General features: G+C 33.8%; 10 protein-coding genes across 10 annotated transcripts; 6 read left to right on the forward strand and 4 right to left on the reverse strand.

Annotated features, from left to right (window-relative positions):
- Positions 1-595: 595 nt before the first annotated feature.
- On the forward strand, positions 596-2,537 carry BX664DRAFT_386105 (uncharacterized protein; the record flags this gene model as incomplete). Its single annotated transcript, XM_051549305.1, has 5 exons — positions 596-831; positions 900-931; positions 1,538-1,589; positions 2,235-2,319; positions 2,495-2,537. The coding sequence occupies exons 1-5, from the start codon at positions 720-722 to the stop codon at positions 2,535-2,537; spliced, it is 324 nt and encodes a 107-aa protein (XP_051400489.1). The 5' UTR covers positions 596-719.
- Positions 2,538-3,445: 908 nt separating this feature from the next.
- Positions 3,446-11,865, reverse strand: BX664DRAFT_386106 (uncharacterized protein). The gene is made up of 12 exons (XM_051549306.1): positions 11,173-11,865; positions 10,187-11,098; positions 8,417-10,045; positions 5,369-8,290; positions 5,158-5,275; positions 4,812-5,083; positions 4,582-4,752; positions 4,407-4,510; positions 4,208-4,336; positions 4,045-4,135; positions 3,827-3,988; positions 3,446-3,754 (listed from the first exon to the last, which is right to left on the reverse strand). Exons 1-12 carry the CDS (start codon positions 11,837-11,839, stop codon positions 3,570-3,572), a joined length of 7,362 nt encoding a protein of 2,453 aa, XP_051400490.1. The 5' UTR covers positions 11,840-11,865; the 3' UTR covers positions 3,446-3,569.
- A 157-nt stretch (positions 11,866-12,022) lies between these two features.
- On the forward strand, positions 12,023-12,634 carry BX664DRAFT_280757 (cytochrome b5-like heme/steroid binding domain-containing protein). The gene is made up of 3 exons (XM_051541496.1): positions 12,023-12,071; positions 12,144-12,321; positions 12,393-12,634. Exons 1-3 carry the CDS (start codon positions 12,064-12,066, stop codon positions 12,531-12,533), a joined length of 327 nt encoding a protein of 108 aa, XP_051400491.1. The 5' UTR covers positions 12,023-12,063; the 3' UTR covers positions 12,534-12,634.
- A 496-nt stretch (positions 12,635-13,130) lies between these two features.
- BX664DRAFT_262979 (etoposide-induced protein 2.4-domain-containing protein) lies at positions 13,131-13,999 on the forward strand (the record flags this gene model as incomplete). Its single annotated transcript, XM_051540747.1, has 4 exons — positions 13,131-13,393; positions 13,467-13,549; positions 13,623-13,699; positions 13,769-13,999. The coding sequence occupies 4 exons, from the start codon at positions 13,131-13,133 to the stop codon at positions 13,997-13,999; spliced, it is 654 nt and encodes a 217-aa protein (XP_051400492.1).
- A 145-nt stretch (positions 14,000-14,144) lies between these two features.
- On the reverse strand, positions 14,145-17,556 carry BX664DRAFT_262643 (P-loop containing nucleoside triphosphate hydrolase protein; the record flags this gene model as incomplete). The annotated part of the gene is made up of 13 exons (XM_051540729.1): positions 14,145-14,224; positions 14,356-14,715; positions 14,787-15,016; positions 15,079-15,370; positions 15,455-15,559; positions 15,662-15,720; positions 15,787-15,914; positions 15,982-16,092; positions 16,188-16,352; positions 16,473-16,624; positions 16,710-16,772; positions 16,836-17,274; positions 17,365-17,556. The coding sequence occupies 13 exons, from the start codon at positions 17,554-17,556 to the stop codon at positions 14,145-14,147; spliced, it is 2,376 nt and encodes a 791-aa protein (XP_051400493.1).
- Positions 17,557-18,283: 727 nt separating this feature from the next.
- BX664DRAFT_333564 (developmentally-regulated GTP-binding protein 1) lies at positions 18,284-20,438 on the forward strand. Its single transcript, XM_051545535.1, has 12 exons — positions 18,284-18,349; positions 18,455-18,463; positions 18,577-18,700; positions 18,774-18,821; positions 18,905-19,035; positions 19,110-19,179; positions 19,255-19,547; positions 19,645-19,652; positions 19,727-19,874; positions 19,956-20,098; positions 20,166-20,261; positions 20,366-20,438. Exons 1-12 carry the CDS (start codon positions 18,326-18,328, stop codon positions 20,370-20,372), a joined length of 1,101 nt encoding a protein of 366 aa, XP_051400494.1. The 5' UTR covers positions 18,284-18,325; the 3' UTR covers positions 20,373-20,438.
- Positions 20,439-20,577: 139 nt separating this feature from the next.
- On the forward strand, positions 20,578-22,488 carry BX664DRAFT_333565 (uncharacterized protein). The gene is made up of 4 exons (XM_051545536.1): positions 20,578-20,761; positions 20,836-21,760; positions 21,835-21,975; positions 22,061-22,488. The coding sequence occupies exons 1-4, from the start codon at positions 20,605-20,607 to the stop codon at positions 22,398-22,400; spliced, it is 1,563 nt and encodes a 520-aa protein (XP_051400495.1). The 5' UTR covers positions 20,578-20,604; the 3' UTR covers positions 22,401-22,488.
- Positions 22,489-23,631: 1,143 nt separating this feature from the next.
- On the forward strand, positions 23,632-24,909 carry BX664DRAFT_333569 (signal transduction histidine kinase). Its single transcript, XM_051545537.1, has 3 exons — positions 23,632-23,823; positions 23,949-24,166; positions 24,238-24,909. Exons 1-3 carry the CDS (start codon positions 23,722-23,724, stop codon positions 24,497-24,499), a joined length of 582 nt encoding a protein of 193 aa, XP_051400496.1. The 5' UTR covers positions 23,632-23,721; the 3' UTR covers positions 24,500-24,909.
- Positions 24,910-25,056: 147 nt separating this feature from the next.
- On the reverse strand, positions 25,057-25,522 carry BX664DRAFT_139051 (uncharacterized protein). The gene is made up of 2 exons (XM_051539843.1): positions 25,364-25,522; positions 25,057-25,274 (listed from the first exon to the last, which is right to left on the reverse strand). The coding sequence occupies exons 1-2, from the start codon at positions 25,445-25,447 to the stop codon at positions 25,089-25,091; spliced, it is 270 nt and encodes an 89-aa protein (XP_051400497.1). The 5' UTR covers positions 25,448-25,522; the 3' UTR covers positions 25,057-25,088.
- Positions 25,523-26,274: 752 nt separating this feature from the next.
- Positions 26,275-26,553, reverse strand: BX664DRAFT_262727 (uncharacterized protein; the record flags this gene model as incomplete). Its single annotated transcript, XM_051540733.1, has 2 exons — positions 26,275-26,334; positions 26,437-26,553. The coding sequence occupies 2 exons, from the start codon at positions 26,551-26,553 to the stop codon at positions 26,275-26,277; spliced, it is 177 nt and encodes a 58-aa protein (XP_051400498.1).
- Between the last annotated feature and the right edge of the window lie 166 nt (positions 26,554-26,719).

Below are 26,719 nucleotides of genomic sequence, written 5' to 3' on the forward strand. Positions count from 1 at the left end.
GGGAATACAGTATATCGCCTGTAGGTCGTGTTGTTTCATGCTGGAGTCCTTGGAAGTCCTGCCAATTGCGGTATGGTTTGGAAAGAATTAGGGGATAATATCATAACTGGTCAGTGGAGCGTATCTATTAAAACCGGAACAAGCTACCTTCCTTGATGGTCTTAAAATGTCAGATATACTGCTAGTGGCAACCCTTCTTTCTCTCCGAACTCATGATGATGATGACATTCAACTGTGATATGATATAAAACATCCACCGGTGTTGACAAGGTAACATGTATTAAAAAAAAAAAAGAGTACCAGGTTGCTACTCATTTGTTTTTTTTTTTTTTAATTTGTAGGTATCATGACTGTCGTCTATACAATCAAATGTCGAATGATCATCATCGTTTTATACTTAGCTTTTGGTGATACTCAAAGATCATGGCGGGATGATCTTTGTTTATCTAACAGGCATTGGACTTGGTCGAGGATGACTGGTGTCTAGGATCATTTATGAATCTAGGGGCTGGATCTAGTGCTCAAGTAGGTGGAGACTAGAAGGCAACATGCAGGGAATACAGTATATCGCCTGTAAGCCGTGTTGTTTCATGCTGGAGTCCTTGGAAGTCCTGCCATTTGCGGTATGGTTTGGAAAGAATTAGGGGATAATATCATAACTGGTCAGTGGAGCGTATCTATTAAAACCGGAACAAGCTACCTACCTTGATGGTCTTAAAATGTCAGATGTACTGCTAGTGGCAACCCTTCTTTCTCTCCGAACTCATGATGATGATGACATTCAATTGCAATATGATACAAGACATCCACTAGTTATTGAGAAGGTAACATGTATATAAAAAGAAGGAGTAACAGATTGCTACTCATCTGTTTTTTTTTTTTTTTTTTTTAATTTGTAGGTATCATGATTGTCGCCTATACAATCAAATCAGTAAGTTGTCAGGAACGAAAAGATGATCAATCAATATACGTACAATCACTTGCTTCTTTCTCTCTCTCTCTCTTTTTTTTTTTTTAGATCCTTCCTTTTATTGTATGGGGATTGATACGGTATCGCTGTCAGATGATATACACAAGGTAACATTGATATATATAAGAATAACAGTGATGGAGTATTGTTTTTTGGTTGATTTTATCTGTAGATACAATGGCTGTTGTTTATACTATCAAATCTCGAATGATCATCATTACTTTATATTAACCTTTAGTCAAACAAAACAGTGATATAAAACGATCAATGGTGCAAAATGATAAGTCTAAAAAAGATAATAGATGAAAAAGGAAATGATACTAATGTATTTCTTCTTTTATTTTATTGATCTTTTAGATATTACTGTCTATATAGTCTAAATCTTCTTTATTGAAAGAAAAGAAAAGAAAACATACGTGATTGCTTTGAGAGATACTTTAATTCAGCCAACTCATAAATTCATTTCTTGTTTATCTAACTGAGTTTTCATTTCTTTTCCTTTCCTTTCTATCTCATTTCTCTCATCTTTCTTTCCTTTTTTGTTTTTTTCTCTCTCTCTAGTTTTAGCTGGTTACGGCTCTTCTAATGGTTGGGAGTGGATGGAATGACAATTATGATGGTAAGACATAGATTAAGGAACTAATCGTTTTATTTTTTATCTTATTTACTATTGGACTCTGGACTGAACAGCAAATGCAAGTCAACTTGTATGTACAGGTACTTTTGAAGGTCTTTTTTTTTCTTCCTACTTGGTTGATTATTTTCTCTAATGGTAGGGTGTCTCTCTCTCTCTCTTGTTGTTCCCTCTCATGGTTGTGTGGTCTCTTCGTCTCTTTTTTTACTTGGTTGGTCTCTCTCTTTCCGTCTCCTTCATCTGTCTCTCGTTGTCATGGTATTTTCTTCCAGAACCCTTTACTACATGGTTAGTCCTTGTCTTTTTTTTTTTTTTTTTTTTGTTTCTTCCTATTGGTTGGTCTCTCATTCTGTTTTCTACTTGATTGGCATCTCTGTCTCCATTAGTATTATTACTATTATTACCATTGTCATTATTATCACCAGTATTGTAAATATTCTTTATATTGTTGGTATTTAGTTACTTTTTTTCTTTATTCCCTTTCTTTCTCCTGTAAAAGTACTCTTTTATTTAAATCAAAATGTTTGATTATTTAAATTATCCTGCTATGATGCTTTGTGTATGTACCTATTGCTACTATCTATTGTTGTGATGATTTAATAAAAATGTTTCTTTGAGGGTATTATATAGTGAAGTTGCATGGTCTATCCTACGGTGTCATCAACGAGATCGTTATTTTCGTTAAGAGAGAAGACGAACAGTCAACAGTATACAGGTACAACTTGCTATTATCATGGGTGGTGATGATGATTGATAATAAGAGAATATCTATTCTTAAAAATGATGGATGTAATATATGAAGAGAAATAACAGATACTGATGTGTATATGGATTTTTTTTTTATTTTTTAGTAAAACTAAAATGATAATCATACTATTCTTTCTTATTAGTCCTTTCGATAAGGATGATGATAGAGGACAAATAGATAAATAATAGTGAAATAACAATAATAAAAGTATGATTTTATTTAAATGAAAATATAATATCTATAACTAAAAGACTAAACTATTCAATAAACTAATTTCCATGATAAAGAGTTGGATACTTTTCCCTAACTTTCTGTTCTTTTGTCCAATAGAAAACTTATAAATCCAGTTAATTCTATTGTATATTTCTTCATATATCTATCTATTATATGTTCACAGAAAGAGTAAAACAGAAAAAAGACAAAACAAAAATAGATTAGTTCATAATATGAAAGAGTAAGAGGAAGAAGAAGAAAGAATAAGTATAGAGTAAGTATAATATATATAAAGAGTGACTTTTAAATATAGATTAATAAAGTAATGTATAATGGTAACTTACAATGTTCAAAAGAGTCATTGATTAAAAAAAGAAAGGTAAAAAAAAAAAATAAAAAATGCAAAAGGAAAAAAAAAAAAGTGAAGAGTGCGCCAAATTTTTCTTTTGTCAGAGCTTGGTCCAACTTTTTCCATTTTCTCCAACAATTTTTTTTTTTTTCAATCTCCCAGATTTTTTTGATCTCTGGAGGTTCCAATCTCAAAAAAAAAGTTGGTCGACTTTTTTTTTTTTGATCCAACACACCCCACATTGATAACGGACTTTGAATGTATACCATTTATGGAAACACTTATGATTTGCATTAAAAGAAAGTTGAATAGATGAATAAATGATAATAATAATAAGATGATGATTTAGACTGAACTCTTAATGAATGATGATTAAAATGAAGGAATCAGAAAAGATAGAGACAGAAGAAGAACAAATAAAGAAGGAATAGTATATTTATTTCATTGACTAGATAATCAAGAAAGGAGGAAGGGTATCAAAAGAGATATAACAAAATCAAAAGAATTTGTAAAAAAAAAAAAAAAAAAAAAGTCAAGGTATTTCTAATACGAGGAGGATAAGTAATAGTAACAACTAATAATAGTAAGATTAACAATGAGAAATCGTAGAATCAGTTTGTTATAGAAAGAAGAACCAAAATAATAATAATAATAATCAAATATTGATAGTCGTCCAAAAATCAGGTACCATCAAAAAATAACGATCCATAGCTTCCCGGAACCGAATTCTATACTGTCGAGGTGAGATGATGGTTGGTTCCTTGCCTCCACCACCGAAAATGCCTGAATCTTTGACCCAACTTTCCAATTTCTTATCCCACGTAAATGTACGAATAAAATCTATATATATATAAAAAGATAAGTCTACTGATATATTAATCTTTCTTTTTTTTTTTTTTTTTTGGAGCTTACCAACTATACCAACTACGAGTTCTTGTTTTTCTTCATCAATACCCACCAATAACGAATAATCCATTACATCCAAACGAGATAAGAATAGAGTATCATTGTGTAGAGATTCACGAAGCATTTGTTTTGAATGGGAATATAAAAACAAAGGTGATTGAAACAAATCTATAAAACATATATAAGTTTATCCATCATCATTTTTTTTTTTTTTTTTTGCTTACATTCTACCATGTTTTCATCTAAAAGAACTTCATTTTCTTTGCCTGTCACTTGAACATGTCGATTTCGCATAGATCCTTTCAAATCAAAGATCTAATAGTATAAAATGAGTTCTTCTATTTTTTTTTTTTCCGTGATCGGTCTATTTTTTTTTTCACTTTTTACCTTTTGAACACAACGATCATAAAACAAGTTTTCCATCACCAAGATATCCATTCTAATGGATCGTCCTGTGGTCATATTCTTGTACCCAACACGATATAATCCAAAAATCTTACAGAGTACAGTGGGTAGCTAGTTAATACAACAGACATTGGTGAGATTTATCTTTCATATATTTTTTTCTTACTTTATAACTACTTACTTCATGGAAAAAGGCTTCAGACATATACTGGAAATAGGAAGGAGCGAAGTTCGAAAATGCATCCATTTCATATCTTGAAATCTGTTTTAACAAGAACCGACCATCTACATAAAAAAAAAAAAGACGGAATGTTAGTATATATAGGTTTATATGATACCTCTTTTTTTTTTCTTACCTTTTGTTTTCAAAAATGTGGAACCAGATTTGCCACCAGATGAATCCCATTTTGCACATTGCGCCAAAGATGCAATAAAACTTTCTTCACAACCACAGTTTCTTCGTAAGGCATCGAATTGTTCAGCAAAAAAGATCTTGCAAAAGAATTTTGTTGTTCCATCCGTGAAATCTAAATATAACAAAGTGGAATGGTCAATAACAAAATAGTATCGAACAAATCAAACTTACAAGACTTCATATGAATGCCAGATTTCGATCGTAAAGTTCGTTCAATAGATAGATCGGAAGATGTAATCCCAGAAGTAGATGTGTCGATACCTGTGGCCAGTTTTTCATTATTGGTTTCTTCAGTCGTATTATTGTCCATCATGTACTGTTCTCTAATTTCAAAGAGTCGTCCGATATAATCATCCGATGATAATGCAGCTGCCACAATTGTACTAGGTTCATCTTCACGTACTACAATAATTGATTTCGGAAAGACATGTTCTAATGGTGATCTATATATAAAATATAATGAACATCTCTTTTTTTTTTTTTTTTTTTTTTGTTTTTCTAAATAGTGATCACTTACAATGGGTATTCTAATGGTAAAAGATTCCCAACTCCTCTTTCAGCCAATATATTTGCGATCGCCTTTACAATTGAATTTCGTTCCATGACATTTGAAGAAATGTCGATACTTGGAGAATCTATTCACAAAAAGGGAAAAAAATGAATTCAATATATTCCATCTTCCTTTGCTTTTTTTTTTTTTTTTTTTTTTTTTTTTTTTTTGTAATTACCGTATACCAATGGATTGCTGGACGTCGTTGATATTCTTGATGTTGAAAGATGAATCGACCCATTTCGAGTATCAGAAAATGCAGATATCGTATGGTAATGATTTGTAGGTTGTTGCTGTAAGTTTGCCAAGTTGTCAGTATCGTCCAGGTTATCTTCAGGATCAAATGTAAGATGAGGTAAAGCTGCCGATTGTGTCCTTCTACCTGATGGATGATATCGGTTCCTAGAATGATGATGATCATGATGATGATACCGTTTTTGTCCTTTTCCAGATATTTCTTGTTGGTCTTCTTGTGGCAAATAAAGCTGAACCGTATTTCCAAGCAACGAGTTTGTATTGTCTCGACAAAGTGATTCATCATATTCATCCGTTTGTGTCAAAGAGAAGATACGTCGACTGTCGTGAAATTGCCATTCATTATCATCCATTTCAAAATCAGTACTATTGTCATCACCATCATCTTCATTTCCTTCCAAAGCTGAGTCATTGTTGTCATTTTCCATAGCCGCAGTTGTGATGATATTATTTCTTCTTGTTGTTCCTTTATTCCCATCCTGTCGTTGCTGCTGTTCATCCACTTCTTCCTCGTCAGAATCTGATTCATCGACATCTGTTGCTTGGAATTCTTCATCAGATTCTTCACGCACCAATTCACGCACTGTAGTGTAGACTTCAATAGATGATTTGCTTTCCAATCGTTGACGTACCGATCTTGTATTTGTAGCGGTTGTTCGAAGGATTGAAGTAGATGAGGAAGAAGAAGAAGATGTTGTGGTTGCCCCTGATGATCTTGGTATACTACAAGTCATGGTCAATTTCCCAGGAGGTGGTGGTAATGTATAGCTGATATTGGTCTGAGGCTTGGGTAATTTTGTCGAAGTTGTTGATGTCCCACCTGGTACTTGATGGTGATGTTGATGATGAGCATATATCCGACTTGCGCTTGCAGATGCCCTAGGTCGAACATATGTACCGCTTGTTTGTTGCAATCGTTCCGTTGATCCTTTGTATCCATACCGGTATCCATTGAGAGGAATATCTTTTTTTCCAGGTGAAGTTTCGTCATTATGATTGCTATCTACAGGTACTGCTGCTGACGATTTCGTTGCAATACGTCGCTTTCGATTCCCATGACTAGATTGCCGAGATGATGAAGTCGAGTCCAAATTTTGTTTACGCCTTTCTGCTGATGTACGTTGTGGAATACGAGATAAATGTTGATCAAGTACAGTAGAGGGAGATGAAGGAGAGCTTTTTGATCGTAGAATAGTCGCTTCGGATAAAATATGAGCATTCAATTGACGATAGGATATGGCTTTATAACGATGATTGTTTGAGGTCGATCTTGTCTTTGCCTTTGATATTGCTTTTGTTCGTATACTATCTTCATCCATCATGGCATCGCTGTCTCGATCACTAGAAGTATGCATCAGTTCCAAAGATAATCGTCTAGCAACATCTGAATCCAGTATATTCGTGCTTTTGTCATCATATTCGATTGGTGTGAACTGCTGTAGCATTGACGAAGGTGTGGAATTTGAAAGCATTCCCTGTTGTTGAAGATAATCTGCATCCATTTGTTCCAAAATATAGTCCAACCGTCTTTCTTCTTCTAGCCAAGGTGATATCGAAGTAGGTGATTCTCCCAAACGAGGTTGTTGTGATAACGCCGTATTTGATGTATTGCTGTTTGATATGCAATAGGTCATACCGTTGAGTCCAACATCCACATCTTCAGGATAACCATCCAATCCAACATCAAGTAGAGGTAGATCCACCGATTCAGTTGCACGTTTTGTACGTAAATCCACATTTGTCATTTGAGTATGAGCAAAACCAGTAGTATCACCAGTAGACAAAATTTTCCGGAGATGTGTTGTCGTCAATCGTCGTCGTAGTTCACGTTCAGGTTTCACATATTGTCGTACTAGTTCCATATATTCAGCTTCCCATTGTAATACATTCATTTGTAGATGAGCACGAACAATGTTGAGTTGTAAGGCATCAGTTGAATCTGTTGTTGCGTAAACTGATTGCAGGTATTGGAGGAAACTTTTCTTTTCACCAAGAGCACGACCAGACATTTCTTGTAGTAGTTCTTTGCAAACATCCACAGCTGATGGCATCACCAAATCGTAATTGAAGTTTTTATTTCTTTCCACCACCGAGTCATAAAATCTTGTGATCTGGCTACGAATAGATTCATGAGCATCATCCTTGGCTGTCGATAATATCCTGGGATTGACATATAAATGCATAGGCGGTACATATACTTCCAAAGGTTGAATGGTTTCATATTGGATACGGACAGCAAGACCTTGAATAGCGAAGAAATGGACATGATCACGGTATAATACATGCGTACAAAAGGTTGACGTTGTATGTTTTGATCCACCACAGTCCTGTTGAGTTTTCGAACCAGATTGATAAAATAAAAGTTCCAAGAATTTTCCAAAAGAATATTTCCACGCATTGTCTGACATGGGTGTCATTTTTGTATGGCCAGAACAATGACGACAATAGCTCCAGGTATAAACGTCATTGGATATAGCGACTGGTTGCACCCCTTCAAGTTTTTCCACCTGGACAGTAACACGAGCATTTCCATGAGCATAGGATCGATAATGTTGTAACATACTTCGTTCACATAGATTCGAGGAACAAGGATAATCAATACAGCTCACCATATCTTCCACATATTGTCCAAGAGTCAAATCAGAAGGTATACGATAATAGTCAATTCGCCTGGTTTGGGGATCCTGACACGGAACGGCCGTCACAATACATACAATAGTATAAAGTACCACAAATTGTTGATAAAAAAGAGGAGATAGATTCACCATATCGCCCAGACAGGCATCCAGAGTTCTCCATCGTTGATTGTGCTCTTCCATCAGTTGTTCATATTCATTATTGTTGGCTAAATATTGATCAAATCCACGGAAATAGGATGACATTCCTGAAAGTGTATCCGGTAACGTTGATAGCATTGAATCTAATGGTGACTGTTGCTGTTGTTGTTGTTGTTGTTGTTGTTGTTGTTGACCATCATCTATCACATTTGTTGGTTCTGTTGGTCGAATTGAATTGAGATAGGTACGAATAAGTGATATCAATTTCATTTGTGTTTCCCTGAGTCGCAGTAGTAAGTAAGGAGGAGGAAAGACGACAGATGGTGAGGCAGAGACAATAGTTTGTTCATAGTGCTTGATTGCTTGATTCACTAAACGAAGACATGGATCATCAGTCAATAATTTCTTCCCAGTACTTTTCGTATCGGTCGTAAAGGTTGAACTCGATTGAATAGCCAAGTGGTTGACAAGTTGATCTTGAGATAATGGTGTTGATTTGAGACTGTCACAATTTTCATCATCATTGTCATCATTGTTGTTTTTGCCATCGTCATTGTCATTGTCCTGTGATCTAGTACAAGTTTGATATTGAATATCACCATCAGAGTCTGAAAAAAAAGAAGAGGAAGAGACGTTGCGCATTGTCGAAAAGTCGTGCGATAATGAAGTTTCCAGTCGTAAATTGTGAACAACAAATACCATAAAGTCCAAAATATGTTTAACCACCCGTAATGAGTCCGTATTTCCTCCACGTAAGATGATTGTCGCGCCAAGTTCTGGAGGGCATTTGTGAAATAATAAAAACGTCTTGCGCCGATTGGGAATCCATTCATGTACCACAGTTAAAAGCTCAAAGATGCCACATTCACCAAGTATCAAGTTTTCCTTTGATAGTTGTAAGAAGGAGGAGACCATACTTGCACCAGTACAACGGGACACTGCATCCAGTACACTAAGTTTGACATTGAAGACAACCACAATATTAGCCTTGCGTAGAAAATCCAGAGCCAGTCTTGATACATTGGCATGCACAAGAACAATAGTAGGTTCCAAGGCAACAATACGATTCACAAGTTTTTCAAGGAATTCCTTTTCTTGAGCCAGTACAGGAGCAATAGATTGAAACTGATATTCACCTTTGGATGAGAAATCACGGGACCATTCCAAGGGAAATAAAAGAATCAGAATCTTGGGTTTTTCAATTGTCCTTGCCATTTCCTTGTGAGCAACATTTTTGGAGCAAACGACACCATTCACAAATAAGCTATCCTTCGGTTGGCCACCAGCAATAGTTTTGATTTTGACATAATGACGCACATCAATTTCATCGCCACCTTGAACATCAGGATGAACACTATCCGAGAGCTTGAGTAATAAATCCACCAAAACATCATCCCATTCATCACGATAAAAAGTGATATCATTGGCTTCCTTGAGCATTTGTCGCACCATTTTTCGCATATAAACAATAGAGTCGGTATTGTATTTCACAGAGCAAGGTGTAGAAGAGAATCGACGATGTTTTAATAATAAAGGTAGTGAGGGAGTGGGTCCACATGAGCTATTGTTGTTGTTGTTGTTGAGCTGTTCTATTTGCCGTTGTTGATTTATTCCATTTCCATCGTCATTTGTCATATTATCATTTGATAAAGTTTGTGAAGTTGTTGGTAATAAACCAGAAGAAGAAGATGATGATAATGTGGTAGGTTTTGCAGGAGTTAGTACGGAGATTGCAGTATTGGCAGCTGATAATGATGATGATGTAGATGATGATTCTGTTGTTGCTGTAGGTCCTGATGTGATAATCTTGGATACGTTACCACCTGCAGTATCGTTACTACTACTACTGTTGTTGTTGTTGTTGTTGTTGTTGTTGTTGTTGTTGTTGTTATTGGTATCCTGATGAACAAGTTCCATATTGACGACAGGTGTGTTTCGCATCAAACTTTGAGTCCTTGTCCTACTAGGTCGTCCACCACCTCCCGTCATGCTGAGTCTTCGTCGTACGCTGTTAGATCGTAATTTTGCCCTTGTCTTTTGATCTTGCCATTCATCCTCATTTCCAGATGCCATCATTGCTTCCAAAGCAGCCATATGAGAAGGATTTGTAAGAATCATCGAAGTAGGTCGTTCATTTCCATTGCTAGTATTTGAGCCACCAAGAAAGTTGAGGACATTTCGTGGATTCCGATCCCATTTCCGTACATCATCATCTTCGTTATCATCATATGTGTTGAATTCACCGCCAACAGGAAGTACCGTTCCACCAGCCCCATCAGGAAAAGCAGTAAGAGGAGAACCAAGTGACATTGAATTCCGTCGAAAAGGCATAGGAGAATGTGATGATGATCGTCCGTCTATATTACCACTGAGGTTGGTATCCAGCATAAGTGAAGTCATTGTATTTGTTCTAGAACGTGGTCGTAGCATTGTGTTTGTTGCCACCAGCAGTTTTTTGAATCCACCAGTGTTGGTACTATTGTTGTTGTTGTCGTATTGAATATCATGATTGTGAATAGAAGTGAATGAGGTACTTGGACGTGGTGTCATAGGTCTTGTAGGTATTTCAAGAGCTAGAGTGGTTGAAGAACTATCACCGTAATCAGAATGTTGCCTTAACGAAGTAGTTGGAATTTGCATATTGGGCACAATAGAGAGAGGTCTTTGATCAGGAACAATAGGAGAAGGAGCAGGAGGTATGTCCATGTCGAGAGAAGTACGATTGCTTGAGTGAAGATAAGTTTCATGAATAGAAGCGACTTCTTCTTGTCTTTCAACTTTTGAGAAACAAAAATTGCATACACGTAGTGGACCCAGTTGACTAATTCGTTCACCTTGGATAATATGAGAAGCACATTTACCACAAAAGATTTGACCTGAAGAAAAAAAAAAAAAAAAAAAGATAAAATTAGATACTTGATAAGATGATATTAAAAAAAAAAAAAATTACCACAAACACGACAATGATGTTTTCGTCTAAAAAAATTGAAATGAGCACCACATTCGAAGCATTCCTTACAATTTTCATCAGGCATCCAGTATTCCCTATTTGGAGCTTCGCCGCGAAGTCTAGCAATGATACGACTGAGAGAGTTTGAATTTGATACGGAGAAGTTAGTCATGACTGATTGATTGTCACTATCACCAGAAGACGTTCTAACTAATGGTACATCTTGTTCAGGAATAAAAGTATCATATCCTACAGTAGTAGTTGTTGCTTTTGTTGTTGTTGCTGCTTTTGTTGCTGCTTGTAGAGGTGGAAGTTGTTTCTCGCCTAATAATTGAAAGGTATCAGATGAAGGGTTATTGTCGTAGTTGTCAAACGCAGTCGGGGTTGCTGTTGTTGTTTTTTGTGCAGAGTAAACGCCATAGTCAGAAGTAGAGACAGATCGAACTAACTTTTCGTCACTAATATATTGATGTTTGGAAGGTAAATTTGTATGTTGTAATTGTTGTGGAGGTCCAGAGACGGCTGTCTTAAATTTGGAGATAAACTTGGATAAGACACCTCCGTCATCGTCTTTGTCCATATCAGTATCACATAGGTTGAATGTAGTCAAGGTAGTTGTATCGTCATATTCAAAACGTGAAGACGTGGTCATTGGTAAGGTCAACATGGACTTGAAATGAACATAATGGAATTAAAAAAAAGAAAGAAAAAAAAAAAAAAAAGAAGATAAAAAAAAAGAGAAAAGGAGAGAGAAAAAAGGGAAAAGAAAAAGCATTTGACGGAGATGAAATTTACGCGATGTTGATGTACAAAGAAAAAAAAAAGGCTTTGTGTTTCTTTTTCTCTCTATCTCTCTTCCCCGCACGCGCTCAAAAGAAAGAAAACAATATCATGTCCACGTAAGTCTAAATATAAGATTAATTAACTTTGTAGTAAACTCTTTTTTTTTTTTTCCTCTTATTTTCACTTAGTGCACCACCCAAAGATACACCCATTACTGTTGCAGAGCTTGCCAAACATGACGGCTCCGACCCTTCTTTACCTATCTATGTTGCCATCAAAGGGGATATTTTTGATGTGACTAAGAATCCTGATAGTTATGGAAAAGGAAAGGGATATAACTGCTTTGCTGGAAAGGATGCTTCTAGAGTAAGTTTATATTTTTTGTGTTAATAGATAATAGATATGCTAGATATTCATTTTTTTTTTTTTCAAAAAAGGCTCTTGGTATGTCCTCATTGAAACCTGAAGATTGTGTAGCAGACTATAGTACTTTGACTGAAAAGGAATTGGAAACTCTTGATCAATGGCATGCATTCTTCTCCAAGAGATACAATATTATTGGAAAAGTAGTAGTTTGAAAACATATATTGAATACTTTATCTAGTACCATTTGGGTCTCTACACGTTATATCCTTTGAAAATAAAAACACACGTATTTCATCCCCCTTTTTCAAATCTATTTCATCCCCAGCTACTTTATTATGTACATTTTTTTTTTCTAGTGTCTTTTTTTTTTTCTTTTTTTTTTTTTTTGCTTTTTACGTTTGAAACATTATGGCAACAGCATCTAGATCTCCTTCTTCACAACACTGGGCAAACTTTTTAAATGGTTTGGAATCAGCCTTTAACTGGCCAAAAACATTTATTCTCTTTTACTCGTAAGTTTCAAATAGTATATATTCCCAACGAGACTTATCATGACTTTTTTTTTTGTTATAGATCCAGTACCATACAAAGGGCCATGTTCAACACCTTTTTATTAAATGGTGTTGTCTTCTTGGGTACTGTGGTATTTTTGGAAACTTATTATACCCGTGCAACACATTCTCTGTTTGGGTGTGCGTATGCAGTAAGTGACAACTAATCTAAAACAAACTACTTTTTTCTACTATTATTATTATTCACCTTTTTTTTTTTATCTTTATGACGAAATATAGGACTTGGTTGGGTTTCCAATGTATTTTGCCTTGTTGGTCATCAATGGTAAATTCTATTCCAAGGTAGCTGAAAAATCTCTTCAAGTTCAAAACAAGAATCAACCAAATGCTGCAGCTGGCAATGTTTCCAATGCAATTCAAACTATTGCAGCTACCATTTATACAACTATCTTTTATATCAATTGTGGTGTTTTTGCTGCTATCTTACGGTCTATTCCTGTCATTGGTGTTTTCCTCTCATTTGCTATGAATTGCCTAATCATGTCCTACTATTGTTTCGAGTAAGTTTAGGTTTTAGTATCTTGTCATTTGGAACTTTGAAAATAATCTATATATATATAATTTGTGTGGTAGATATCGATGGGTATACATGGGTTGGACATTGGAACAACGTACTGCTTATGTAGAACAACACTGGTCCTTTTTCCTCGGTTTTGGTAATATGAAATATACAGGATGATTAGTATTATAACTGAATATATTTATGTTTATTGATTTTTGTTATTCAAGGTCTCCCTGCCACGTTTCTGACGTTTTTCCTTTCGACTTTACGATCAGCTGCCGTGTTCTCTTTATTCTATCCAAGTGTAAGTGGAAAATTATTTTCAATAGTATAGTAATATATTCATATCTTTTTTTTTTTCTTCTCTATGTAGTACGTGATCATGGCGTTCTTGGCCACTCCAAAGTCAACCTCTCCTTCTGGTCAACCTGTAGCCTCTAGTGTCTCCTCCACTTCTGAATGGATGCTCCCTAATAGAATCTCTGCTTTCCTTATTGTTCGTATACTCAACAACCTTGTTATCGCCCTTGTCCGACTCGTTGGTGGAGTTCGTGTGGAAGCCATCATGGCCGATAAGAAGGATACTGCCAAGAAAGATCAATAGATTTCCCATTTAGCGTCTATCGTTTTTTTTTTCTCTATACATACATATTCCATTTTTTTATATTTTTTTTTTCTTTATTCAATCAATAAAACAATGACTATGCTATAAACTAATGACAATGTACTCTATAAACTACAATCTATTTCTAAAGTTTTCGTTTTTTGTGGGATTTGACATCATCGACAGCTTTGCTTGTTGCATGAGCAGGCAATAACGTAGGTTGAGCTATGACAAAAAAAAAAAAAAAAAAAAAAAAAAAAAAAAAAAAAAAGACAAGAGTGTGAGTGATGAACGTTGAACATATATATATCGATTTGATCAATGTGTTTTTTCCATTTTATATCTTTCTATATTACCTTCATTTTCAATCAAACGATCTATTAATCCGCTAATTGCAGATCCGGTCAGATACTTCATAGAAGCACCATCAGGAAGCATGGGAGTCTTGAGTAATTCCTTCAATTCATATCGTAAAGATCGAGCCTTGGCACGTTCTTTTTCCAGTTGACGTTCATTTTCCTGTTTACCGTTTCCGCTGATCATATCTTCATCGAATTCCAAATCCATTTCCTTGGCCATATTTCGCATCCAATTATCATCATGGGTCATCTTATTTTCTTGATGTTCAATTTTGTCAATTTCTGTAGCTAACTGAACACGTTTCTTCATTGCACGGAGAATGCTCAAATCCACAGGGAAGTCAGGGTATTTTTCACCTATTATAAATTCGTTAGTCTTTCTCTTTTCTTTTCTTCCACACCCCCTTTTCTTTAAAAAAAAAAAATACCTTTTCGTAAAGTTTGTACCAATTTTCCAAGAATCTTCACTTCATCAGGACCACATAATAGCAAGGAGATACCATCCCGATTTGCTCTCGCCGTACGACCACTTCGATGGACATAGATTTCACCTGATCGAGGTAATTGATAATGGATGACATGTTCTACTAAAGGGATATCCAAACCACGAGCAGCCACATCAGAAGCTACTAATACAGCCTTGTCATTTGCCTTGAATCTATATATTTGTGAATCAATCAAACAAAGATACCTTTGGATACTAAATAATGTGCTTCTTACCTGTCCAAATTCTTCAAGCGTTGCTTTTGTTGCATTTGAGCATGTAATCCAAGTACTTCGATACCAAGAAGCTTGAAAATAGGAACAAGACGTCGAATGGCATCAATACTGTTGACAAAAATGATGGTGCGTCCAGGGTAGCGAGTCACAAGGTAGTATACATACAAATCCTTGTCGGTTTTCAAACAATCCACCTTAGCTTCAACTAAACGAGATGCCACTTTTTTTTCTGAAGTAACGTTCACCACAACTGGATTTTCATCTGCAAATTCAATATGTCGTACCAAGTCCGCTATAGAAAAATAATCGTCATACTGTTAATAAACTATCAAGCAACCAAGAATATATATATATATATATTGATAATAGTACATACCTAATGTACCCTTTGACTTTGGAGGTGCCTTTTTTGATTTCACATTGAAGACAATACCCTTATCCAGAGTGGCAGTAAAGATGAATGTTTGATGAATACCAACGTCTATGATTATATGCATAAAAAAAAAAGAAAGAAGGAAAGAAAGAAATATAATGAGTAACGATATCAACTAAACTATTGTACAAAGTCAAAAAAAAAAAGTACCTCGTTCAATGATTTTTCTTTCATTGCCATCTATATCTTCAGGCCATTCAGTTGTATTTCTATAACAATAACGTCATTTAATACATCATTCTTTTCTTTTTCAATTGTAGGATATTTCAACTTACTGTCGTTTTGATGACAATTCACCCAAAAGTTTTGATAATTCTTCGAAATGACCTTTTTCCAACATACGATCAGCTTCATCCAAAACCAAAAATTTGATACTTTTTAGCATATCCATATAAACTTGATTCTAAACGATAAAAAAAAAAAGAAAATTAGATACTACATCATATATGTACAAAGATCGAATTACTTACAGTAGATAATAATTCCCAGAGACGACCAGGTGTGGCTACAATGATATCAGGCATCTCTTTCAATTGACGCTGTTGCTTTTGAATCGACATTCCACCGACAACAGCAACAACCTAATAAATAGATGAAGTTTGATTTTAAGTTATGCAGTCATTTGTATTCGATTTCTATATTTTTTTTTTAAAAAAAAAAGTCTAGTATTTTATACCTTGATATTTCCAAATACAGCGATGTTCTGAATATGATCCTTGACTTGAATTGCCAATTCTCTTGTGGGAGCCAAAACCAAACCAGCTAGTCCTGGAGATCTTTCCTTTTGTCGCAGAAGCGAGTCAACCATAGGTATACCAAAGGCTAATGTTTTACCAGAACCCTATATAATAAAAAGAAAGGGAAGATTTATATAGTTTCATGAAGAAAATCAAGTAGAATATCAAGTTTTTCTTTTTCTTTTTCTTTTTCTTTTTCTTTTTTTTTTTTTTTTTTTTTTTACCGTTTCAGCAACACCGATAATATCGCGACGTTCCAAAGCTTTTGGTAAAGCTTTTGCTTGAATTTGAGTAGGTTCACAAAACTTGTAATATTTGAGAGCATTGATAATAGGTTCAGATAAATCCATATCATTCCAAGCAGAAATATCAACATCTTGATATACATTAAAAAACAAAAAAACAGAAGGTAAATATTATGTTCTTTCTTTTTTTACTTTTATTTTTTTTATTTTACTTACTTTCATCCACATCTTCTAATTTGGGTCGATTCGATATAGAAGTTGCCTTTGATTCTACTTTTTCTTCCTCATTGACATCCTTTTCCAGTTTTTTCAGATGAGATCGGAGCTTCTTGAGCAGTTGACGTTTCTTGATGGTTTCCTTATCAGTTGCCAGTTTTTCCTCCTTTGTCTGATCTGCATGGTTCTTTATGCTTTCCATTTCCTTCTCCAGTTTTTCGATTCGAATCTTAAGTTTTTCCACGTAACGCTTTGCCTTTTCTTTCTTGTTTGCCATTGCTTTAGCCGCTTTCTGAGTCGTAACAGTTGTTGGTAAAGAATCATCATCAATCCTATCTTGTTGATCCTCTGTATCAGAAATATCTTCCTTTTCCTCATTATTATCTTGATCAGCTACATTGTCCAAAGAGGAACCTGAATCAACCACGCCTCCTTGATTTTGTTGAGCGAGGAAAGCTTCTTCAGTAAAAGTATCAAGATCATAAAAGTCGCCCATATCCTTTTCGCTAAGAGGTTGTGTAGGAGTTGCCTTTTTACTAGCCTTGCGATTAGCTTTTTTCTTTCTCTAAAATAGATAATTACAAAACAAATAAATAAAAAAAGTAAGTAAATATATCAATCATTCCAACATTTTTTTTTTCTTTTGACATGATACCTTAAAAGTAACTATTTTCCCAGTTTTGTCATCACCTTCATAATCTACTTCTACATCAGAGATTTCTTCTAGACATAAGAATCCAGTACTATCATCGCCCATAAAAGTATTTTCAGGAGCCACCACTTCGTTCCAGTCCCAAGTATCCGATTGACCGAGATCTTCAAATTTATCTTCATTGTCACTTTCCATAGATTCTGCTGATCTTTTCTTTGTCATTTTGTTGGTTTTTTTTGATCCTACCGAATTTGTTGAGACTTCTTTTTGATTTGATTTGTCTGTTTTATTAATTTTCTTGATTTTGGCCATGATCACTTAACACGAAAAGTAAAAGAGACAAGAAAAAGAAAAAAAAAAAAGAAAGAAAAAAAAGACAAGGTAAAAGAAAAAGGCAAAAAATTTTCTCTTTCAAAGCGGCTTCGATTTGAAATTCCGCAAGGAAACTTTTGTAACTGTAAGTTTTGATTAACAAAGAGAGTACATGTATATAAGATTTCAATAGATTGTAGAGTAGATGATTTGATGAAGGACTTTAATTTTGTAATCTAAAAACAAAATGTATTTCGATTTCTTTAGATTTCTTTTATTTCTTCATGTATGCCGGATACGTACCTTAGATTACAGTTTCTTGAATCATATTGTCAAATGGATAGTTACTATGATCTAAAGTTACTTTTTCTTTCCTTGGATAACCCACCATCGTAAGACAGAATCTTTTTTTTTCTTCATTCTTCAATTGGTAAATATATAACGATAGCTTTATCTAAAATCTAAGAAATTTTCTTTTGTATCTTGTTTGGTACCCTTTTTAGGACTGCATGAATTGAAAAAGGCAACAGTCGGGATTTCAGCTTTCTCAACCTAAAAAAAAAAAAATGTGACTTAAATCCAAATTTTTTTTTCTTTTGCTTGCTTTTTTCGAAGGTCTCTTTTTACTATCAAACTATCCAAGAACTAGAAAATGAGTGTCGTCGAACGTATTAAGGTATATTTCAAGAAACTTATATCCTCTTTATATTTTTGTATTATATAGAAACTAACATTTCCATTTTTATATACCACATCGTTCTATTTTTTTAAAAAACAATAGGAAATCGAAGTAAGAAGAGCAGAAAAGAAAAAAAAGAGACCACAGCAACAAAAATGCATAGAACCTTGATTATTGACAGATCTCTCACTAACAATGCTGAACTTATTATTTTGTTTTTATAGAATGAAATGGCAAAGACCCAAAAGAATAAGGCCACTTCTTACCATTTGGGTCAATTGAAGGCAAAGCTTGCCAAACTTAAGCGTGAAATTATGACACCTTCAGGAGGTGGCGGTGGTGGCGGTGGTAAGTATTATATGAACAAAAAGGGACGTTATGGAAACTTACCTTCTTTTTTTTTTTTAAAAAAAAAAAACAGTTGGTTTCGATGTAGCAAAAACTGGTGTTGCTCGTATTGGTTTTGTTGGTAAAGCAATTTAGAAAGAAATAGAAAAAAAAGTATGAACTATCTATAACCAATTTTTTTTTTTTATTTATTATGACTTTTAGGTTTTCCTTCTGTAGGCAAGTCAACCTTGATGTCTAAACTTACTGGTACTCATTCTGAAGTTGGGGCTTATGAATTCACTACTTTAACAACTGTACCTGGTGTTGTCCAATACAAGGGTGCCAAACTTCAAGTAAGTTGAATATAATTTAGGTTCATAAAAAAAAACAAATAATAATAATGATTCGATTTGATTTATCTCTTTAGATTCTTGATCTTCCTGGTATTATCGAAGGTGCCAAAGATGGTAAAGGTCGTGGCCGTCAAGTAATTGCAGGTAAGAAAGGAAGAATCAAATATAAATAAATATGAGAATATGATGGATTAATATCATTTTTTTTTCTTTATCTAGTTGCTCGTACTTGTTCTTTGATCTTTATTGTATTGGATGTACTCAAACCTATGACTGACAAGAGGATTATTGAAAAAGAATTGGAAGGATTTGGTATTCGACTTAACAAGAAACCTCCTGCGATTATATTCAAGAAAAAGGAAAAAGGTGGAATCAATATGACCAATACAGTTCCATTGACCCAAATTACTCAAGATGAAGTGAAAGCTGTGCTTAGTGAATATCGTATCCACAATGCTGACATTTCCTTCAAAGAAGATTCCTCTATCGATGATCTTATTGATGTTGTCGAAGTAAGTTTTTTTTTTTTAAAAAAAAAAAAAAAAGAAAAGAAATATAGGAAGAGCTATGTTGAACCTATTTACTTACCCTTTTTTTTTTCTTGTATAGGGCAATCGGTAAGATACGAAAGAGAAAGATAAGTTCATATCAAATGAAGTATTAACCTATTTTTTTTTAAAAAAAAATATAGTATCTATATCCCTTGTATCTATGTTCTCAACAAAATCGATCAAATTTCTATTGAAGAATTGGATCTCATTTATAAGATTCCCAATGCGGTACCTATTTGTGCCCACCACGAATGGAACTTTGATGAATTACTAGAAACTATGTGGAAGGTAAAAAGGAAAAAAAATATGATAGGAAAAAAAGAAAAGAAAAGAAAAAAAAAAGAGATAAACACTCCTTTATATTTATAGAAACTTGCCTTAGTACGAATCTATACGAAACCAAAAGGACAATTACCAGATTATGAACAACCTGTCGTACTTACATCTGAAAAAGCATCAGTGGAAGACTTTTGTAATAGTATTCACAAGGCTATTTTGGATCAATTTAAATGGTAAAAAAAAAAAAAAGAAAGAAAGGATAATACATATGATAAACTCATCTGTTTCAATTTCATATAGTGCATATGTATGGGGTTCTTCAGTGAAACATAATCCTCAAAAGGTTGGTAAGGAACATATACTCCAAGATGAAGATGTGGTGCAAATTGTTAAAAAGTAAGTTCATGCATGACTCTTATTTTTTTTTTCTCTCTTTTTTTTTTTTGAAACCATTTGACTAATTTTGATTTCTTTTATTTTATTTTTTTCTTGTTATTTAGGGTGTAGTTTAGTTTACTATTTATTTTGTTTGATACAAGTTTTTATGAATAAATAATTTTTCAACACCATGAACTTTTTTTCTTTTATCTTCATGTATTTTATTTTTTTTCTAGGTGTCAAATGGATGAATGTCATTTCAATGTCCGTTATTTTTTTTATTTGGGGGGAAAGAGAATCTTTTTTATTTTTTCTCTTTTATTTCATATTCATCTTTATCTTCCCATTTATTTTGACATATATGACTGGATCCAAACAGAAACATTACAGAAATAACTATAAAGTAAAGTCACATAGAGGTGGTAAAGGCAAGCATGGATATAAGGCACAACATTTACAGCACTTCAACGGCATCTCCACTGAAACTGTTACAGAAGCTGATATTGATCGACAACTATGTAATAAGACAAAGAGAAAAAAAAAATACAAAGAATATCACTTAAAAGAAAATATTATTTTTTTTCTTATATAGTACAAACACCTTCCTTTGCTCATTTGGATATTGGTAGCGACTGTGAACAAGATCCTGATGATGATAGACCAAGTTTTCATTCATGGCACTCTAATCGACCTACTTTCGGTTTAGGCTACCGCTCTTCTGTTGGGAATAACGTACAACAACCATTAGAACCTGACGATAACACTGGATTTTTTTATGATGATACACCGTCCACTATTCAATTCACTAGAGCAACCATGGTTGTCAATGATCAACAAGAAGAAACACAAATAGTAGAAGAGAGTGAAACTTGGAATACTAATCAACCCTCTCAAGCACCAGATAATATACTCCTCGATACCAAGAGAAATCGAAAACACAAGAAAAAAGTAAAGCAAGCCAACAAGATTATTCCTGGTGACGATATACATATCTCCTGTAGTGATGACGATGAATTAAGTCATAGTAGCAAATGGGATAAGGATAATCAAGCTGCTATTGATCAAGATTTTATGGAAAATACGGATTCTGATACCTGGCAAGCATTACAACAATGGGCAATATCACGACCTGTGGACGATCAACAAGCAGGAAGATTAGATGATCATCTTTCAACTGACGAAGAAGATAATGATCATCAACGGAAAACTATATTATCTCAAGTGGATGATGACGAGGACTTATGTGACTTTGGACTAGAAGACTCGGATGATGATGAATACCTTAAGCGATATGCGGCAGAACAAGAGTATCAACAACATATGGCTCAACAAATGCATTATACAATTCAAAATACAATGGCAGCAATACCTCCTAGTTTACATGCAGGCATGCAGGGATATCTCCATTACAATCAACAGTATACGCATCCTCATCGACAGCAGACTTATCCCAATTTACGATGGACAAACAGTATGGATAAAAATTCAATATCAGGACAATTAAGAAGGGTTGATACGTAATGGAAATAAATGAATGAAAAATATATTAATGGAACTAATCAATCATTTTATATTTAAATTTTTATAACAGTCGTATACAGCTCTTTTTGTCTGATCAATCAAGAACGACATACCAATTACCTGGGATGTCTACCTATTGTCGACGATTGGTGCAAGGATTGGCAACTCAATATGGACTTAAGCTTTCACATGAACCTGTTGGAGACAAGATGCAAGTATTTTTTTTTTTTTTTATAAAAAAAAAATAAATCATGATCGAATTTTTTTTTTGTTGATATTATATTTATATATTATAGTGGACCATTACTTCGAAAAGGACCAAAATCACATTTACCTTATGATCGGCGAACAATAGAAAAACACATCAATAAAAAACGAACACCAGCTAAAGCCAAGAAACAAATGGAACGTAAACCTGATCTACCGGCAACAGAAAAACGTACCAGAATACGCAAAGGAAAACATGGTACGGTGGTTGGATCGGACGCAGCTCCTCTGGCTTCAAACAATATTGGACACAAGATGCTAGCAGCCATGGGATGGAAAGAAGGAGACGCTCTTGGTGCCAACAAGGATGGTATAGCGGATCCTATTCAAGCAGTGATTCGGGATAAGCGTCGTGGTTTAGGTGCTTAGTATCATAATAGTTAGTTTGTTTTTTTTTTTTAAATTAGAAATTCAATCCTTTATCTCATTTTATTTGAATAAATCCTATATTACATTTTATTTATCTATCAATTATTATTATTTTGATATTTCCAGAGAGGACTGACTGTCATAAAACGTAAAAGGTACATATTTGTTTGAATTATGTATAATTTATATTGTACAATCTAATGATGATAATGATTATACGTAGGAAAATTATGAAACCAAGTGGATGATGATGATTCTATGAATGAAAGTCTTTTATGATGAAGATGATGATGATTCCTTTAGCACCATAGTATGTCGGCATACGAAACCAAATGAGTCACCGCATGAACGTGAAGGTTACTTATTTTTCAACCAGACAAAGCTAAAAAAGAAAAAGTTTTCTTCCGACCTTATAGGAAGCAGGTAAGAGAAATTGATTGATGATGGTACCTTTTTTTTTTCTCTTTGTTTTTTTATTTCTTTGTTGTTGTTGTTGTGTGATCATGTGTGTAAAAGAATCAGCAGGTGATTCGTCTCCTTTTGAGCAAAAAGAAACTAGAATGTCAATAGACCTTTTTCAATAAGATTTTCATCCTCATAGTTAGGATATTTATGAGTCTTCCCAGAGATTCGTTTTCCCATTTAGGAATGATGATACCTGTTTTGGTATTCCGCTCCTCATTTCTTATGTGTTTCGAATATGATTATTATTTTGAACAAACAATACAAAGACAGAAAAAAAAAAAAAAAAAGAGTTGGGTGCACCGTTATTTTTGGATCGGCGAATATGTTGAAAAAGAAAAAATAAAACGTGTGATGAACTCAAAACTAGAAGAATTAAGATAACTTTTTTTTTGAAAAAGCGGATCGAGTGAAGGAAATCCTTATTTAACTGTTAAATAAGGATGAAATCCAATAGTATAAAAGATATCAGGAATGGCTTGTTTATTTGATGGAAGAAACAGATCATTATGTAGTAAATAAAACTGTAATCATAGTCTACATAATAAAAAGTTAAAAAGTATTGTAGTCTAACTATACTGTGCTGTGGGTGACGTAAAACAAAAGAACCGAGTTTTTCTTTTTTTTTTTTTTCTTTTTTTTTTTTTTTTCTTACTCCAAAGCACAAAGCCAAAAAAAGTTTTTCTCAGTTCGAGTGAGCGCTCTTTCTTTTTTGCACTTTTTTTTTTCTTTTTCTTATTTCTGACCTTGTTTGCTTTTTTTTTTCTCCTTTTTTTTTTTTATTTCCTTTTATCTTGATCTATATCCTTCTTACCCATATACATAGTCATACGTATCATTGACCATATTTAGGTTTGTCATGTCTGCAAAAGAACCTATTCCTACATCCACTCCTGCCAATGTTACAACAACGACCACTACTACTAATTCAACTACTGCAACCGAGCAACATTCCGACAAGGTAATATCATGTATAACGCGTACTAGTTGAAATGGAGAAAGGATGAATTAGTCAGGAAAGGAATATATGAAAGGAACTTATCAGTTCTCATTACCTTTTTTTTTTTAAAAAAAAAAAAACCGTAGTCAACAGAAGGGTCTATATTGCAAGAACAATCAACTTTGAAGAATGGAGAAGACACAGACGATTCAAAGGTGGTAAATATAGACGATCTTATTGATATGAATACGTTTGACCAACTGTTAGATATGGATGATGACGACGATCACGAATTCTCTTACAGTATTGTGTTGGACTATTTTAGACAAGCCGAAGCTACTTTTGAAGATATGGATGCTGCTTTGTAAGTGGTGAAGAATAAGGTGAATAATAAGGTTTACTTTAGAAAGACTCATCCATTTTTTTTTAATATAGAGACAAAGAAAACTTGCGAGAACTATCTCGATTAGGTCATTTTCTCAAAGGAAGTTCAGCTGCTATTGGTTTGAAAAAGGTCAAAGCAACATGCGAAAAGATTCAAAATATTGGTAACTGCAAGGATGAAACTGGAAGTAGTGAATTGAACGAAGGTGATGCGTTGGTCCAAATATCTCCATTATTACCTCAAGTCAAGGCCGAATATTCTGAAGCTGAAGAATATCTCAAGAACTTTTATGAAGTACAAGAATCTCGATAAACTTCTTCCTTTCTCTCTATTATCCATCATTCTCATATAGTATCATTTATCTATCGCTTCCTTTTTTTCTTGTATCTTTCTTTTAACTATCCATAGTATCTTTTTTTTTCCCTCTTTTTCCCCCTTTTCCCCAATCCGTCAAAACGATTCCTCCTAATTACTTTCCCTTTATCTATCCCCACCCTCTTTCTATCATCTTTTTTTTTTATCTTTTGGAAACAGCTGATCTGTTCTTCTCTCTTCAAATACAAATATATATACATATATATCTTCCCTCAAAAAAAAAAGTGTCCTGTCTATCTATTTTCATCTCTTTCTCTTTCTCTCTATATATATATACGTGTTTATGATGATGTCCTTGCCGAAAGAAATAATAAAAAAAAAACCCATTTGAATTCTGAATGATTGTCCTTTTTTTTTTTTATTAAACTAAACTAAAAAGTTTGGTTCCAATTGGGTCCGTGTCCATGACATCATAGACTAAGCATACCTTTTGTACAACATTAACAACGTGTTCTTTCATATAGACATATCACATACGATTGGTCCAAAATAAAAAAGAAATGAAATTGACAAGATGATTTTATTATTAAGCTTTTGGTAAAAATTTGATGGTAAAAAAGACTAGTGTAAACATAATACATACAAATAAAACTACACCTAAATTCATAAAACTAGTTCCCCATGATCTTGAATAATGAGCATCCAATCGTCGTCGCTCTGTTCCCATCTTTCCCAAGTTACTTTCCACCAATTTTTGAGCATCACGAAGAACCTTGATATTATTAAAAAAAAAAAAAAAAGAAAAAAAAAGCGGGGTTAGGATGATTTGAATAGGAACATACTTTTTTTTTTTTTTTTTACCTCATCATCTTTATGCAAAATATCTCCAAATTGTTGACTGTTGAGTTTCAGTTGATGTGCCATTTTCCCAAGATCCGTTGTCATTTCATCATGTAATTGTCGATGATGTTGTAAGACATGATCAATATTACCCGTTTCTTCTTCTCGACGAGTACCTCTATCATTAACAGAAAAAAAAAATGATTAATTTATAAATTCATCAAATCATAATTATAAAACAAACTTACATATTTCGTTTTCTTAATTGTAAGTCATTATCGTTCAATTGATCTGTGCCTACAACAGAGAGTAAGTTAGATGAAATGTCCTCTGGGTAAAAGACAAAAAGAAATACCAATCTTCTTTTTTTTTTAATTATTATTATTTACCTTGAATGATATCCTCTTTCTTATTTGATTCTACATCCTTTGTCCTGGTGGTACCTGTTGGTAAGACCACTTCCTCACTCTGATCCCAACCATCCAAAGTATCATCATCACCATCCAAGTTCTCCTTTTCTTGTACATCCGAGATAATATCAGCTTGTTGTTTTGACTCTTCATCGTGATGTCCTTGTTGTTGCTTTTGTTGTAAATTCAGTAACCAATCAGGTTCACGAGTATGTAAACGTTCTAAATGATCCATGTATTTCTTCTTACTAAGTCTTGATTCCATCGTTCCTTTTTCCACATCCACTTGCTGGTGTAATGAAAAAAAAAATCAATACAGGTGTTTACCTTTGCCTTAATAGCGTCTTACCATCTTGTTAAGAAGCACAGCTTGACCTAATGCCTGGATACGAGTTTGATATTCTCTGCATAAAAAAAAAATAAAAGAAAGTAACAAATAATGAATGGTTTTTTTTTTAAAAAAAAAAAATGCATAACAAGGCATGAGCATTATAAGAACAGAGTCATGCTTTTTTTTTTTTTTTACCTAGATCTTGAAGTGGATGGGATTCTGTTTTGAAGGAAATCCAAATATTTGACATACTGATAACAGAAGGAAGAAAGGAAAAAATGTGGACAGATGACAAGGAAAAAAGTTAGAACAAAGGAATGGATACATTGTTATTTCTTTTTTTTCTTTTTTACCGATGCATATTTCCGTTTTTCTGACCCAGTCCAAAGATCCACTTGTTCTTGATTTAGTTTCTTTTCGCAGCTATTTAGAAGTCGTAGTAAATTGGTTTCGTCTGTAGTGGCTACCATGATAAATTTAAGAAAAAGGGTGATAAGACAAAAAAAAAAAAAAAAGAAAGAGAAAAAAAAATCCATCCAATTCAGTCTCAGTTGTCCATGTATGATCTTTACCTCTAAAAAGTTATGTCAGTGCCAGCTCCCAAAAATCCATCACACTACTTTTTTTTTTCCTTTG

The sequence above is a fragment of the Halteromyces radiatus genome (genome assembly GCF_025201355.1).
Source record: "Halteromyces radiatus strain CBS 162.75 chromosome Unknown BX664scaffold_4, whole genome shotgun sequence".
NCBI lineage: Eukaryota > Fungi > Mucoromycota > Mucoromycetes > Mucorales > Cunninghamellaceae > Halteromyces > Halteromyces radiatus.

What these genes read in the sequence shown, in the direction of transcription:
- BX664DRAFT_333565 (XM_051545536.1), top strand. Translation starts at nt 20,605, where the DNA reads ATGACTGGATCCAAACAGAAACATTACAGAAATAACTATAAAGTAAAG. An exon ending in TGATATTGATCGACAACTAT is followed by an intron (nt 20,762 to 20,835) that starts GTAATAAGACAA and finishes TTTCTTATATAG; the next exon opens with TACAAACACCTTCCTTTGCT. An exon ending in GAACCTGTTGGAGACAAGAT is followed by an intron (nt 21,976 to 22,060) that starts GCAAGTATTTTT and finishes TATATATTATAG; the next exon opens with TGGACCATTACTTCGAAAAG.
- BX664DRAFT_139051 (XM_051539843.1), bottom strand. Translation starts at nt 25,447, where the DNA reads ATGACAACGGATCTTGGGAAAATGGCACATCAACTGAAACTCAACAGT. An exon ending in TTTTGCATAAAGATGATGAG is followed by an intron (nt 25,275 to 25,363) that starts GTAAAAAAAAAA and finishes AATAATATCAAG; the next exon opens with GTTCTTCGTGATGCTCAAAA.
- BX664DRAFT_333569 (XM_051545537.1), top strand. Translation starts at nt 23,722, where the DNA reads ATGTCTGCAAAAGAACCTATTCCTACATCCACTCCTGCCAATGTTACA. An exon ending in CCGAGCAACATTCCGACAAG is followed by an intron (nt 23,824 to 23,948) that starts GTAATATCATGT and finishes AAAAAACCGTAG; the next exon opens with TCAACAGAAGGGTCTATATT. An exon ending in GAAGATATGGATGCTGCTTT is followed by an intron (nt 24,167 to 24,237) that starts GTAAGTGGTGAA and finishes TTTTTAATATAG; the next exon opens with AGACAAAGAAAACTTGCGAG.
- BX664DRAFT_280757 (XM_051541496.1), top strand. An exon ending in CTGGAAAGGATGCTTCTAGA is followed by an intron (nt 12,322 to 12,392) that starts GTAAGTTTATAT and finishes TTTTCAAAAAAG; the next exon opens with GCTCTTGGTATGTCCTCATT.
- BX664DRAFT_386106 (XM_051549306.1), bottom strand. Translation starts at nt 11,839, where the DNA reads ATGTTGACCTTACCAATGACCACGTCTTCACGTTTTGAATATGACGAT. An exon ending in GGGAGGTGGTGGACGACCTA is followed by an intron (nt 10,046 to 10,186) that starts GTAGGACAAGGA and finishes ACGATACTGCAG; the next exon opens with GTGGTAACGTATCCAAGATT. An exon ending in CTGAAGCCTTTTTCCATGAA is followed by an intron (nt 4,337 to 4,406) that starts GTAAGTAGTTAT and finishes TGTATTAACTAG; the next exon opens with CTACCCACTGTACTCTGTAA.
- BX664DRAFT_333564 (XM_051545535.1), top strand. Translation starts at nt 18,326, where the DNA reads ATGAGTGTCGTCGAACGTATTAAG. An exon ending in AGGTGGCGGTGGTGGCGGTG is followed by an intron (nt 18,701 to 18,773) that starts GTAAGTATTATA and finishes AAAAAAAAACAG; the next exon opens with TTGGTTTCGATGTAGCAAAA. An exon ending in TACTAGAAACTATGTGGAAG is followed by an intron (nt 19,875 to 19,955) that starts GTAAAAAGGAAA and finishes TTATATTTATAG; the next exon opens with AAACTTGCCTTAGTACGAAT.